General features: G+C 57.7%; 2 protein-coding genes across 4 annotated transcripts; one reads left to right on the plus strand and one right to left on the minus strand.

The window, feature by feature from the left end:
- The first annotated feature begins 1 nt into the window (after position 1).
- LRRC14 (leucine rich repeat containing 14) lies at positions 2 to 5544 on the plus strand. Of its 3 annotated transcripts, none has more exons than XM_054060332.1 (4): positions 2 to 60; positions 1370 to 1720; positions 2654 to 3283; positions 4812 to 5544. In XM_054060332.1, exons 2-4 carry the CDS (start codon positions 1380 to 1382, stop codon positions 5374 to 5376), a joined length of 1536 nt encoding a protein of 511 aa, XP_053916307.1. In that variant the 5' UTR covers positions 2 to 60; positions 1370 to 1379; the 3' UTR covers positions 5377 to 5544. The 3 variants fall into 3 exon arrangements, with proteins under 3 accessions (XP_053916307.1, XP_053916310.1, XP_053916309.1); XM_054060335.1 differs by lacking the exon at positions 2 to 60 and adding an exon at positions 1858 to 2084 and having other exon boundaries at positions 1584 to 1720; XM_054060334.1 differs by lacking the exon at positions 2 to 60 and having other exon boundaries at positions 1584 to 1720; positions 1858 to 3283.
- A 478-nt stretch (positions 5545 to 6022) lies between these two features.
- Positions 6023 to 13247, minus strand: C2H8orf82 (chromosome 2 C8orf82 homolog). Its single transcript, XM_054058992.1, has 3 exons — positions 13068 to 13247; positions 9992 to 10040; positions 6023 to 8365 (listed from the first exon to the last, which is right to left on the minus strand). The coding sequence occupies exons 1-3, from the start codon at positions 13185 to 13187 to the stop codon at positions 7875 to 7877; spliced, it is 660 nt and encodes a 219-aa protein (XP_053914967.1). The 5' UTR covers positions 13188 to 13247; the 3' UTR covers positions 6023 to 7874.
- Between the last annotated feature and the right edge of the window lie 1138 nt (positions 13248 to 14385).

Here is a 14385-nt window from a genome sequence, read left to right on the forward strand (position 1 = left end):
CGAGGTGGGAGGAGAGGGGGCGGCAGCGCACGAACCCGGAAGCGCGGAGGGAGAGGAGTGGTGAGGGGGGGGCAGAGGTGGGGGTCGGGATTGGGGGGGGCTGAGGGGTCCCTGGGATGGGGAGGCTGAGTTAGGGGGGCCTTGGGGGGGGGGGGGGTGTTGTGTAGGGGGGCCTGAATTAGGGGGGTTTAGGAGGTCCCTGAGATGGGGGGGGGGGGGGGGGGGGGGCTGGGTTGGGGGGGTGTCCCTGAGATGGGAGGGATTGGTTTGGGGGGGGGTCCTTGGGCTGGGGGGGCTGGAGGGGTCCCTGGGATAGGGGTCTGGGCTGGGGAGGCTGGAGGGGTCCCTGGGATGGGAGGGATTGGATTAGGGGGGTCCCTGGGCTGGGGGGGCTGGAGGGGTCCCTGAGATGGGAGGGATTGGATTAGGGGGGGTCCCTGGTCTGGGAGGCGCTGGTCTGGGGGGGCTGAAGGGGTCCCTGGGATGGGAGAGCTGGGTTGGGGGGGGGAAGGTCCCTGAGATGGGGGGCTGATTTAGGGGGGTCCCTGTGAGGAGGGGGCTGGGTTAGAGGGTTTGCAGTGGTGGGGGGGTTGCTGTGATGGGGGGCTGGGTTTGGGGGGGGGTCCTTGTCATGGAGGGGCTGGGTTTGGGGGTGGTCCCAGTGATGGGGGAGGTTGGATTATGGGGTGCTGGAGGGGCTGAAGGGGTCCCTGGTATGGGTGGGTTGGGCTGGGGGGGGCTGAGGGGGTCCTTGTCATGGGGGGGCTGGTTTAGGGGGTGGTGTGGGATTCCTACGATGGGGTCTGGGTAAGGGGGGGCTGGGGAGGTCCCTGTGGTGGGGGGGGGGGGGGCTGGGGGAAGTGGTCCCTGTAAGGGGGGCGGGGCTGGGACTGGGGAGGGCTGAGGGGGTCCTGTGATGGGGGGCCTGATTTGGGGGGGGCTGGGAGGGTCCCTATGATGTGGGGGCGGTGGGTTGGGGGGGCTGGAGGGGTCTGGGTTGGGGGGGTGTCTCTGTGATGTGGGGGCTTAGTCTGGGGGGGCTTGGGAGGTCCCTGGGATGGAGGGGCTGCACTTAGGGCAGTAGGGGGTTCACTGTGATTGGGGGACTGGGTCTGGGGGTGCTGGAGGGGTCCCTAGGTTTGGGGGGGTCACTCTCATGTGGGGGGGCTGATTTAGGGAGCGCTGTGGCATCCTTGGTATGGGGGGGACTGGGTTAGGGGGCGCTTAAGGGGGTTCCTGGGGTGGGAAGGGAGGCACTGGAAGGGTCCCTGGGGTGGGGGTGGCGGCTGTTTTAGGGGGGTTATGGAAGGTACTGATGGGGGGAGCTGGCTCTGAGCCCCCCCAACCCCATTTTCCCCTCTCTCCGCAGCCCCCCCGCCATGCACTCCCTCCTCTTCCTCTGCGCCCGCCGCCTCGTCAGCCGCTCCCCCGGCTCCCGCCGCGCCCTCCGCGTCCTCCCCGCCGAGCTCTATCCCGTCCTCTTCCGCGCCGCCTTCCTGGATGGGCGCCCGTTGGCCCTACGGGACCTGGTGGCCACTTGGCCTTTCCCTGTCCTCAACCTTCGGCGGCTCCTTGGCCAACCTGGCCAGCACCGTGGTGGCCACCGTAGCCCTCAACCGCTGCTGCCAGAGAGATCAAGCAAGTTATGCATCCAAGCTATTATCCTGGCGGTCGTGGCTCATCTCCGGAGGGAGCTGGAAGAGCCTTGTGGTGGGACAAGGTAGGTCCTGGTCTCCTAAATCCAGGATCATGGAATGGCTTGGTTGGAAAAGACCTTTGAGATCAAATCCAACCATCCATGTCCACCGCTAAACCATTCCTGAACACCACATCTCCTTGGCTTTTAAACATCTCCAGGGATGGGGACTCCACCACGTCCCTGGGCAGCCTCTGCCAGTGCTTCACCACTCTTCTGGTGTCCAATCTGAACGTTCCCTGGTGCAACTTGAGGCCATTCCCACTTGTTCCATCACTTGGGAGGAGAAGGCACCAACACCCACCTCACCACAACCTCCTTCCAGGTGGTTGTAGACAGCGATGAGGTCTCCTCTCAGCCTCCTTTTCTCCAGGCTAAACCACCCCAGGTCCTTCAGCTGCTCCTCATAACCTTTGTTCTCCAGCCCCTTCCCAGCTCCGTTCTCTTCTCCGCACATGCTCCAACGCCTCAAGGTCCTTCTTGGAGTGAGGGGCGCAAAACCAAACCCAGAATTCAAGGTGTGACCTCACCAGTGCCGAGTCCAGGAGCGCAATCCCTGCCCTGGTCCTACTGGCCACGCTGTTTCTGATCCAAGCCAAGATGCCGTTGGCCTTCTTGGCCACCTGGGCCACTGTTGGGCCATGTTCAGCTGCTGTTGACCAACACCCCCAGGTCCTTCTCCATAGGGCATCTTTCCCAGCGGCTCCTCCCCAAGCCTGGAGCTGCTCGGAGTTGTTGCATCCCATGTGTAGGACCCAGGACTCAGCCGTGGTGAACCTTGTTGAAGGTTCCTCCACAGACAAACCTCCTGGTGCTCATCTTGGGAGCTCCGGATATGGCAGACGAAGCCATGGATTGGTGCCAGAGTGAGATGCCGGATTCAGGATCCGGCCGTGTTATTGTTTCTCTTCCTTGCTTTGCCTGCTTCTTATTCCCTTCTTCCTCATCTTCCTCCAGCAAGAGCCGGTGCCACCTCCGTGTGATGGACCTGACGGATCTCCAGGATGACGATGCTGAGCGTGGACCAGAAGGGATGAGCCTGTGGTCCGGCACGGTTGCGTTGGCCAAAGCCTGCTTGGAGGTCTCCAAATACCAAAGTGAATTCCTGAAACGCAGCTCCAAGCGCCGGAAAGGTCCTTCCGGCACTTCAGCAGCTCCACAGCCCCTTGGTGTGGAGATCCGTGCCGATCTCTTTGTCAACGGCACATCCTTTGGGATCCTCCGGGATGCTCTTCAAACCGCCGGCCCCCTGCGTCTCAAATGCCGGGATTTCCATGCGGAAGAGCTCTCCGTCGCTGGCACCGTGAGTTTGTTGGAATCCCTGGAACCCGCTGGAGTGCGTCGGGTCGAGCTGCGCTTCAACAACCTTGGGTTGTCCGGACTCTGCGCCGTATTCCCACATCTTGCCAGATTCCCGGATCTCCTCAGCCTCAAACTGCCTTACAGCAACGTTGACGTGCGGCGCCTGATGTCAGGGATGGATCCCGGCTTCCGGAGCCTTGCTGCGCAGCTGGGAATTCTACCCAACCTCAAGGAGCTCAACTTGGGTTCTTCCTGGCTTTCGGGGCAACTGAGGCAACTCCTTGGGTGAGTTTGTGGTGGAGCAGCTCGGGGGAAATTCATAGGATCATGGAATGGGTTGAGTTGGAAGGGACCTCAAAGCCCATCCACTTCCAAGCCCCTACCATGGGCAGGGACACTTCCCACTGGATTAGGTTGGTCCAAACTCCATCCAACCTGGTCTTCAATACCTCCAGGGATGGGGCAGCCACAACCTCCCTGGGCAACCTCTTCCAGTGTCTCTCCACCCTCATCGTGAGGAATTTCCTCCTAACATCCAGTCTAAATCTTCCCCTTTCCAATTTAAAGCCATTCCCTCTTGTCCCATCGCTCCATGTCCTTGGAAAAAGTCCCTCCCCATCTTTCCTGGAGCCCCTTCAGGTCCTGGAAGCTGCTCTAAGTTCTTCTTGGAGCCTTTTCTTCTCAAGCCTGAACAACCCCAACTCTCAGCCTGTCCTCATAGCAGAGGGGCTCCAGCCCTTGGATCAGCTTCATAGCCTCCTCTGGACCCGTTCCAACAGCTCCATCTCCTTCTTCTGTTGAGGATCCCAGAACTGGACACAGGACTCCAGGTGGGGTTGCACCAGGACGGAGCAGAGATGGAGAATCCCCTCCCCCGTCCTGCTGGTCCCACAGCTTTGGATGCAGCCCAGGACACGGATGGTTTCTGGGCTGTGAGCACACGTTGCTGGTTCATGAGGAGCTTCTCCTCCTCCAGCACCCCAAGTCCTTCTCCTCAGGGCTGATCTCCATCACATCATCCCCCATCCTATCCTGAAACCATGGATTGTCCCAAAGCAGCTGTAGGACCTTGACCTTGCCCTCGTTGAACCTGCTGAGGTTCACCCAGCCCCACTTCTCCAGCTTGTCCAGGTGCCTCTTGATGCCATCCCATCCTTCTGGTGTGACAACCACACCCCTCAGCTCGGTGTCATCTCCAAACGTGCTGAGGGTGCTCTCGATCTCACTGTCTGTGTCTTTGATGAAGACATTAAACAGTACTGGTCCCAGTATGAACTCTTGGGGGCCACCACTTGTCCCAGACCAGTATGGACCCCTGAGGGCCACCACTTGTCCCAGACCAGTATGGACCCCTGAGGGCCACCACTTGTCCCAGACCAGTATGGACCCTTGGGGGCCACCACTTGTCCCAAACCAGTATGGACTCCTGAGGGCCACCACTTGTTCCAGACCAGTATGGACCCCTGAGGGCCACCACTTGTCCTAGACCGGTATAGACCCCTGAGGGCCACCACTTGTTCCAGACCAGTATGGACCCCTGAGGGCCACCACTTGTCCTAGACCGGTATAGACCCCTGAGGGCCACCACTTGTTCCAGACCAGTATGGACCCCTGAGGGCCACCACTTGTCCCAGACCAGTACGGACCCCTGAGGGCCACCACTTGTCCCAATTCATGGTCTTCTTAGTTGTGTCAAGGGGTTGCCATCCAGGTGGCTTTGCTGCCATTCCTTTGGAAATATGGGAACGTGAAGCCGATGGTGGTGGTTCCATCCTGGTCTTGGAAGCCTCAAGAGTTCTTTTCCCTCTGGCAGCGACCTGCGGACTCCCCTGGAGAGCCTGGAGCTTCCCTTCTGCTCCCTCCTTCCTGGTGACTTCGCCTTCCTTTCCCAAAGCCTCCACGCTGCGGCGCTGAGGAAGCTGGACCTGAGCGGCCACAATTTCTCCGACCACCTTCTCCAACCCCTCCAGCATCTCCTGGAGGAGACCTCACCCTCGCTTCTCCACCTGGACCTCATGGAATGCCGGCTGACGGACACACGGTTGGAGGTTCTTCTGCCATCACTTTGCCGCTGCTCCCACCTTCGCTGCCTTGGACTTTTCGGCAACTTCTTCTCCACACCAGGACTCTGGACCTTGGTCCGGAAAACCGCGGTTCTTCTGGATTTACGCCTGGTGGTTTACCCTTACCCCACCGACTGTTACGTCCCGGAGCTGCCCCGCGCCGTTGGTCTCCTCGCTGAGGACGCCCTGGATGAGGAACGTTTCGCCGCCGTCAGTGCCGAGCTGAGCCGGATGTTGGTGAGCTCCGGCAGAGCCGATGCCGTATGGACCACCAGTCTCTGCCGGCACAGTGCTCTTGACTGCTTCTCCTTGTAGCTCGGCGTCACCCGAGCCCTCTTTTCTCCCAAAACTCCACGTTTCCTCTAAAAATGTGGTGTTTCTCTCCAAATTATGTTTCCTCTTCAAAATTCCAAGTTTCCTCCTCAAAATTTTGAGTTTCTTCCCAAAACTTGGTGGTTCCTCCCCCAAATTCCATATTTCCTTCCCAAACTTGGGTATTTTCTGCCACAAATTCCATGTTTCCTTCCCAAAACGCAGTGTTTCCTCCCCAAATTTCACGTTTCCTCCACAAAATTCTAATCTTCCTCCCAAAACTTGGTGGTTCCTCCCCAGAATCTGGTGTTTCTGTCCCAGACTTTGGAAGTTCCCCAAAAAATTCAGTGTTTCCTCCCAAAATACTTTTTCTTCCCCCAAACTCGGTGTTTCTGCCCCCAAATCTGGTATTTCCTCCCCCAAATTTGGTGCTTCCTCGCAATATTTGGTGTTTCCTTCCAAAATTTGATGTTTTACTCCCAAAACTTGGTGCTTCCACCCCAAAACGCAGTGTTCATCCCCCAAATTCCATGTTTCCTTGCCAAAACTCGGTGTTTCCTCCACAAAATTCCAATCTTCCTCCCAAAACTTGGTGTTTCCTCCCCAAAACTTGGTGTTCCGTCCCAAACTTCGGAAGTTCCCCCCAAAATTCTGTTTCTTCCCCCAAACTCGGTGTTTCTGCCCCAAAATCTGGTATTTCCTCCCCCAAATTTGGTGCTTCCTCGCAATATTTAGTGTTTCCTCCCCAAATTTAGTGTTTCCTCCCCAAACTTAGGCATTTTATTCCCCAAATGTGGTGCTTCCTCCCAAAACTTGGCGTTTCCTCCCCCAAATTCCATGTTTTCTCCCTTATTTTTTTCATTCCTCCCTAAAATTCAGTGTTTCCTCTCCAAAACCCGACGTTTTCTCCCCCAGAGCTGCATTTTCTCCCCAAATCTACCGTTATCAACGGTTCCTTCCAAAATTCAGCAATTCCTCCTCCAAATATGGTGTTTCCTCCCCACAGTTGGTGTTTCCTCCCCAAAATTCCACGTTTCCTTCCCCAAACTTGATGTTTCCTCCTCAAATTCCACATTTCCTCCCTAAAATTTGGCATTTTATTCCTCAAATTTGGCATTTTATTCCTCAAATTTGGCGCTTCCTCCCCAAAACTTGGTGTTTTGTCCCCAAATTCCATGTTTCTTCCCCAAATCCATTTTTTCCTCCCTTATTTTTTTGTTTTCTCCCTAAAATTCCATGTTTCTTCTCCAAAACCTGACGTTTCCTCCCCTAGATCTCGTGTTTTCTCCTCAAATCCAGCGTTTCCTCCCCCTGGAAAAAAGCTGGTTGGATGGTCCAGCCCAAAGAGTGTGGTCAATGGAGTCAACTCCAGCTGGAGGCCGGTCACAAGTGGTGTCCACCATGGCTCAGTGCTGGGTCCAATCCTGGTCAATGTCTTCATCACTGTCCTGGATGAAGGCATTGAACGGACTCTTGGCAAGTTCACAGGTGACACTAAGCTGGGAGAAGGTGTTGATGTCCTTGAGGGTGTTGAGGTTCTCCAAAGGGGATCCGAACAGGCTCAACCGATGGGTTGAGACCGGTGGGATGACGTTCACCAAGGCCAAAGGCCGGGTCCTGCACTTGGGACACACCAACCTCGTATAGCTCCAACCTTGGGGAGGAGCCGCTGGAAAGCTGCCCCATGGAGAAGGACCTGAGGGTGTTGGTTGACAGCGACCAAACACGAGCCAGAAGTGGCCCAGGTGGCCAAGAAGGCCAATGGTATCTTGATTTGGGTCAGAAACGGTGTGGCCAGCAGGACCAGGGAGGGGATTGTGCCCCTGGTGAGGCCACACCTCAAATCCTGCATTCAATTCTGGGCCCGTCGGTCCAAGAAGGACCTTGTGGGGCTGGAGAGTGTCCAGAGAAGAGCAATGAAGGTGGTGAAGGGGCTGGAGAACAAGGGTTGTGAGGAGCAGCTGAGGGACCTGGGGTGGTTTAGCCTTGAGGAGGGGAGACCTTAGTGCTCTCTACAACTACCTGGAAGGAGGTTGTGGTGAGGAGGGTGGTGGGGCTCTTCTCCCAGGTGATAGGACAAGGGGGAACGGCCTCAAGCTCCACCAGGGGAGGTTCAGGTTGGCCATCAGGAAAAACTTCTTCACCCAAAGGGTCATCAGGCACTGGAACTGCCCAGGGAGGTGGTGGAGTCACCTTCCATGGAGGGGTTTAAAAGATGGGTAGATGAGGTCCTCAGGGCTGTGGTTTAGTGGTTGATAGGGATGGTTGGACTTGATGATCCCGGAGATCTTTTCCAACCTGGTGATTCTATGATTAATTAATGCCTGGAGGTTGGTTAATAAATCCCCGGTGCCGAGGGAGCAGAATCCCGGTGGACACCATCACCGTGGTCCCCCCAAATCCCGTTACCCAAGGAAATACCACAGCCACACGGTTCAACCTCTTTGTTCACGGATCTCACCACGCATTGAGATGCCGGCAACGCCCGGGAGGTCCCCAACTCAACCCTGGCCCGTGGTGACTGGGACAACCGGCAATTCCTCGGCGGATCCCTCTCCTCCAGCACGCAACAATGGAAGCAACTCCTCGGTGAGCCGGTAACGTTGACCTTCCCAATGGAAATGGGTTGGATGTTGTGCCGCGCCTTCACCGTACTCGAAGCCGGAGCTCCATTCTAACGCCAACGCCGAGCGCACCAACCCAACGCCGCCGGCTTTAGCTGGTGCCGGATGATAGAGCCGCCCGTTTTCCGGCATCACCACCAATTTCTCCGGTTGGAAAGGTACCACCAGGCGCTCGCCGGCTCCGCAAAAAGAGAGGAGGCGGTTTTTGCCGGAGCCCGGCAAGAGGTGGGTGAAAACGATGGGGCGGTCATCGCACCGAAGGAAATTCCGCTCCCGTCCGCATGGTGAAAGGAATGGGAATTCCGCCTCGTAACGCCCGCTCCGGTTCCGTTCCAACTGCTTGAAGAAGAAGGCGAGGAACGCCACGTCTGCCAGAAAGGATGGACGGATGCTAATTAACACCAGGGGTTAATTAGCCACGGGGGCGGGGCTCTTTGTGAATGGATTCAGGATTGGGATCCATGTGGGATCAGTATTGGGGAGCCGGTGGCTTGGTGGGAATTGCTGTGCCGGGAAGCACAAATAGGAGCGATTAATAGCTGGAGATGCTTAATTAAGAAGGTAATTAATATGCAAATAGCGCCTGGTGGCAGCTTAAAGGTGCTGGAGTGGGGGGTGTCTCCCACCCGCGCAAAAGGAACAGGAATTCCATCTTGGAGCGCCCGCTCCGTTTCCATTCCAACTGCTTGAAGAAGAAGGTGAGGAACACCAAGTCTGCCGGCAAGGATGGATGGATGCTAATTAACACCAGGGATTAATTAGCCCCAAGGGTTAATTAGCCATGGGGTCAGGGCTCTTTGTGAATGGATTCGGGATTGGGATCCATGTGGGATCCGTACTGGGGAGCTGGTGGCTCGGTGGGAATTGCTGTGCCAGGAAGCACAAGTAGGAGTAATTAATAGCAGATCCTGATTAATTAATATGGTAATTAATATGCAAATAGCCCCCAGCAGTGGCTTTAGCACCCACAAAAGCACCGGAGTTGGGGGCATCGCCCGCTGTTACAGATGAGACCCCATTAAGGATTAGCTCCTGATTAAGGATTGGATCTCCCAAATCCACCCAAAACTCCTCAAATCCACCCCAAAACTCCTCAAATCCACCTAAAATCACCTCCAATCCCTACCAAATCCACCCCAAAACTCCTCAAATCCATCCTATATACCCCACATCCAACCAAAACTTCTCAAATCCCCCCCAAATCCACCCAAACCTCCCAAATCCACCTGAATCCCCCAAAATTCATGTCAAACTCCTCAAATCCACCCCAAAACTCCTCAAATCCACCCCAAATCACCCCCAATCCCTACCAAATCCACCCCAAAACTCCTCAAATCCATCCTATGTACCCCACATCCAACCAAAACTTCTCAAATCCCCTCAAGTCCTCCCCAAATCCCCCCAAAACTCCCCTAAATCCACCCAAAACTCCCAAATCCACCTGAATCCCCCCAAAATTCACGTCAAACTCCTCAAATCCACCCCAAAACTCCTCAAATCCACCCAAAATCACCCCAATCCCTACCAAATCCACCCCAAAACTCCTCAAATCCATCCTATGTACCCCACATCCAACCAAAACTTCTCAAATTCCCCCAAATCCTCCCCAAATCCCCCCAAAACTCCCCTAAATCCACCCAAAACTCCCAAATCCCCCCAAAATTCACCTCAAACTCCTCAAATCCACCCCAAATCACCCCCAATCCCTACCAAATCCATCCCAAAACTCCTCAAATCCATCCTATATACTCCACATCCAACCAAAACTCCCCCACATCCACCCAGAAGTCCCCCAAATTCACCCCAAAAGGAGGAGTTTTGGGTAGATTTGCAGGAATTTTGGGTGGATTTGGGGGAGTTTTGGGTGGATGTGGGGTATATAGGATGGATTTGGAGTTTTGGGGTGGATTTGGTAGGGATTGGGGGTGATTTTGGGTGGATTTGGGGGATTTGAGGAGTTTTGTGGTGAATTTGGGGGGATTTGGGGCTGATACCTTTGAAGCAGGTGATGAAGTTCTTGACTTTGGTGTCGTCCAGGAAAAGCTGGGGAAAAGCAGGAAAAAAAGCCTCAAAATCCCAAAGGCTCCAGCGGATCCCGAGGCTCTCTGGGATCTGTCTGGGATCCATCCAAGGTCCCCGTGGGATCCATGTCTGGATCCTGGGACCCGTTACAGGTCGGTTTGGGATCCACTTGGGGTTTGTCCTGGATCCGTGGCCCCCACTCCCAGTCTCTCCCCCTGCTCCCAGTACTGGTTCCCCTCCAGTCCTCCCAGTACCAGTACTGGTTGTCCCCCCTCTTCCTGTTCCCACTCCCAGTATCGGTACTGGTACTGTTGCCCCCCTCCCAGTCCCCACCTCATGCTCTCCCCCAGTCCTCCCAGTCCCAGTACTGGTGCCTCTCTCCCAGTCCCAACCTCCTACTCTCTCCCAGTTCTCCCAGTTCTGGTACTGGTGCTCCCCATCCCAGTCCCCATCTCCTCCAGTTCCCAATGTACTGGTACCCCCACTACGGTCCCCCAGTTCCCATAATGGTCCCCTCCTCCCCTCCCCATCTTCCCCCCAGTACTGGTCCGATCCCCACAGCTCCATCTCTCCCAGTACCGGTACTGGTCTCATACCCCCTGTTCCATCTCTCCCAGTACCAGTCCTGGTCCCATCCCCCCCACTCCACCCCTCCCAGTACTGGTTCTGGTCCCACCCCCTCATTCCATCCCTCCCAGTACCAGTATTGGTCTCATTCCCCCTGTTCCATTCCTCCCAGTACTGGTACTGGTCCCATCCGTTAGCTCCATCCCTCCCAGTACCGATACTGGTCCCACCCCCACTGTTCCATCCCTCCCAGTACTGGAACTGGTCCCATCCCTTAGCTCCATCCCTCCCAGTACCAATACTGGTCCCATCCCTGCCCTGTTCCATCCCTCCCAGTACTGGTACTGGTCCCATCCCTTAGCTCCATCCCTCCCAGTACCGGTACTGGTCCCATCCCCCGGTACGGGTACCCCAGTTCCCATCCCCTCCTCTCCACCCCCCCACCCCGGCTCCGGTTCCCCTTCTCCAGTCCCCCAGTCACCCCAGTATCGCTCCCTTCCCCTCCCGGGTCCCAGGTACTGGTACCAGTTCCCCCTCCCCACTGCCCCAGTACCGGTACCGGTACCGGTTCCCATCCCCCTTCCCCTTGCCACTCCCTCTCGGTCCCGGTTCCCCTTCCCGGTTCCCCCTCCCCATCCCCTCCAGTACCGGTACCGATCCCATCCTCCCCCTCCCCATCCCTCCCGGTCCCGGTTCCCTCACTCCGTTCCCGTCCCACCCGGTACCGGTACCGATTCCTCCTTCCCGGATCCCAATTCCCATCCCCTTCTCCCCACAACTCCCGGTTCCGTCGCTCTGTTCCCATCCCACCCGGTACCGATACCCGTTCCTTCTCCCCCCGATCCCGGTTCCCATCCCCTTCTCTCCCGGGACCGGTCCAGGTCCCGGTTCCCACGCTCCGGTCTCCTCCTTCCCCACCCCTATACCCCTCCCCGGTCCCTTCTTCCCCTCCCGTTTCCCCCAATACCGGTTTCCCCGACCCATCCCTCCCAGTCCCGGTTCCCTCGTTCCATTCCCGTCCCCCTCAGTGCCGGTCCCGGTTCTCTCGCCCCATCCCCCCCCGGTGCCGGTCCCTTCCCCTCCAGGTTCTCCCGATAGCGGTTCCCCCGCCCCATCCCTCCCAGTCCCGGTTCCTTCGCTCTGTTCCCGTCCCACCCGGTACCGGTACCCGTTCCCCCTCCCCCGGATCCCCGTTCCCATCCCCTTCTCCCCACCCCTCCCGGTCCAGGTCCCGGTTCCCACGCTCCGGTCTCCTCCTTCCGGACCCCTATCCCCCCTCCCCGGTCCCGGTCCCTTCTTCCTCTCCCGGTTCTCCCGATACCGGTTCCCTCGCTCCGTCCCCGTCCCGGTCTCGGTCCCATACCCCCCTCCCGTCCCGGTCCCATTACCCCCCACCCCCACCCCCGGTCCCGGTCCCCTTCCCTTCTCTCTGTCCCTCCCAGTCCCGGTCCCGGTCCCGGTTTCTTCACTCCGTTCCCGTCCCCCCGTCCCCCTCCCCCTCCGGTCCCGGTCTCGGTCTCGGTCTCATACCCCCTTCCTCCCCCGGTCCCGGTCCCATTACACCGCCCCTTCCCCCCCCCGGTCCCGGTCCCCTTCCCTTCTCTCCATCCCTCCTAGTCCCGGTCCCGGTTCCCATTCCTCCCCCCCTCCTCATCCCCCGGTCCCGGTTCCTTCGCTCCGTTCCCGTTCGCCCCCCCCCCCCCCCCCCCGGGTCCCCTTCCGCCCTCTCTATTCCTCCCGGTCCCGGTTTCCATCCCCCTCTCCTTCCCCATCCCTCTCGGTCCCGGTCCCGGTCCCGGTCCCGGTTTCCTCTCCCCATCCCCTCCCGGTTCTCCCACCCCATCCCCGCCTGTCTCAGTCCCTTCTTCTCCTCCCGGTTCCACCGCCCCATCCTCCCCTCCCCGTACCAGTCCCGATTCCTTTCCCCCCGCCCCATCCCTCCCAGTACCGGTTCCCTCGCTCCGTTCCCGCCTCCCCCCCCCCCCGGTCCCGGTCCCGGTCCCATACCCCCCTCCGCCCCCCACAGTCTCGGTCCCCTTCCCCCCTCTCCATCCCTCCCCCCCCATTCCCCCCGGTCCCGGTTCCTTCACTCCGTTCCCGTCCCTACTCCGGTCTCGGTCTCAGTCTCGGTCGCAGTCCCATACGCCCCTCCGCTCCCCCCGTCCCGGTCCCCATCCCTCCCTCTCCATCCCCCCTCTCCATCCCTCCCGGTCCCGGTTCCCATCCTTCCCTCCCTCCCCATCCCCCCCGGTGCCGGTTACTCCCCCGGTTCCCCCGGTCCCGGTTCCTTCACTCCGTTCCCGTCCCTACCCCGGTCTCGGTCGCGGTTCCATACCCCCCTCCGCCCCCCACAGTCCCGGTCCCCTTCCCCCCTCTCCATCCCTCCCAGTCTCGGTCCCGGTTGCCATCGATCCCTCCCCATCCCCCCCGGTCCCGGTTCCCCCGGTCCCGGTCCCGGTTCCTCCCCCGGTGCCGCCGCACCTGCCCCTGGTGGTCGATGTAATAGAAATACTCGCGGTCCCGGAGCCCCGGGCGCTGCCCCTGCCGGTACCGGGTACCGCCGCCCGCCCCGGCCCGCAGCGCCGCCGCCACCACCCGCATCGCGCCGGAACGGCACCGGCAACAACGGGCACCGGAACCGCCCGGGACGGTCCGACGGCGGCACCGCTCCGTGCGGGGACCGAGAGCTACGGCCCCACCCCCCAGAGATCACTATGGACACCCCTATAGGCACCCCTATAAACCCCCTATAGGCGCCCCTATAGATACCTACAGACCCACTATAGGCATTCCTATAGATACTTATAGACCCACTATAGGGACCCTTATAGGCCCTATAGACCCCTTATAGACCCACTATAGGCACTCCTATAGACACTTATAGACCCACTATAGGCACCCCTATAGATACCTATAGACCCTCTATAGGCATTCCTATAGATACTTATAGACCCACTATAGGCACCCTTATAGACCCTCTATAGGCACCCTATAGACCCCTTATAGACCCACTATAGGGACCCTTATAGATACCTATAGACCCTCTATAGGCAACCAATAGACCCCTTATAGACCGACTATAGGCATCCCTATAGATACCTATAGATACCTATAGACCCTCTATAGGCACCCTATAGACCCCTTATAGACCCACTATAGGCACCCCTATAGATACCTATAAACCCACTATAGGCACCCCTATAGATACCTATAGACCCTCTATAGGCACCCCTATAGACCCCTTATAGACCCACTATAGGCACTCCTATAGATACTTATAGACCCTCGATAGGCACCCTATAGACCCCTTATAGACCGACTATAGGCATCCCTATAGATACCTATAGACCCTCTATAGGCACCCTATAGACCCCTTATAGACCCACTATAGGCATCCCTATAGATACCTATAGACCCACCATAGGCACCCTATAGATACCTATAGACCCTCGATAGGCACCCTATAGACCCCTTATAGACCCACTATAGGCATCCCTATAGATACCTATAGACCCTCTATAGGCACCCTATAGACCCCTTATAGACCCACTATAGGCATCCCTATAGATACCTATAGACCCACCGTAGGCCCCCTATAGACCCCTATAGGCCCACTATAGGCACCCCTATAGATACCTATAGACCCTGTATAGGCACCCTATAGACCCCTTATAGACCCACTATAAGCACTCCTATAGATACTTATAGACCCTCGATAGGCACCCTATAGACCCCTTATAGACCCACTATAGGCACCCCTATAGATACCTATAAACCCACTATAGGCACCCCTATAGAT

Source organism: Cuculus canorus, chromosome 2, assembly GCF_017976375.1.
Source record: "Cuculus canorus isolate bCucCan1 chromosome 2, bCucCan1.pri, whole genome shotgun sequence".
Taxonomy (NCBI): Eukaryota; Metazoa; Chordata; class Aves; order Cuculiformes; family Cuculidae; genus Cuculus; species Cuculus canorus.

What these genes read in the sequence shown, in the direction of transcription:
- LRRC14 (XM_054060332.1), top strand. Translation starts at nt 1,380, where the DNA reads ATGCACTCCCTCCTCTTCCTCTGCGCCCGCCGCCTCGTCAGCCGCTCC. An exon ending in GAGCCTTGTGGTGGGACAAG is followed by an intron (nt 1,721 to 2,653) that starts GTAGGTCCTGGT and finishes ATCTTCCTCCAG; the next exon opens with CAAGAGCCGGTGCCACCTCC. An exon ending in CAACTGAGGCAACTCCTTGG is followed by an intron (nt 3,284 to 4,811) that starts GTGAGTTTGTGG and finishes TCCCTCTGGCAG; the next exon opens with CGACCTGCGGACTCCCCTGG.
- C2H8orf82 (XM_054058992.1), bottom strand. Translation starts at nt 13,187, where the DNA reads ATGCGGGTGGTGGCGGCGGCGCTGCGGGCCGGGGCGGGCGGCGGTACC. An exon ending in ACATCGACCACCAGGGGCAG is followed by an intron (nt 10,041 to 13,067) that starts GTGCGGCGGCAC and finishes GCTTTTCCCCAG; the next exon opens with CTTTTCCTGGACGACACCAA. An exon ending in CTTCATCACCTGCTTCAAAG is followed by an intron (nt 8,366 to 9,991) that starts GTATCAGCCCCA and finishes CCTTTCTGGCAG; the next exon opens with ACGTGGCGTTCCTCGCCTTC.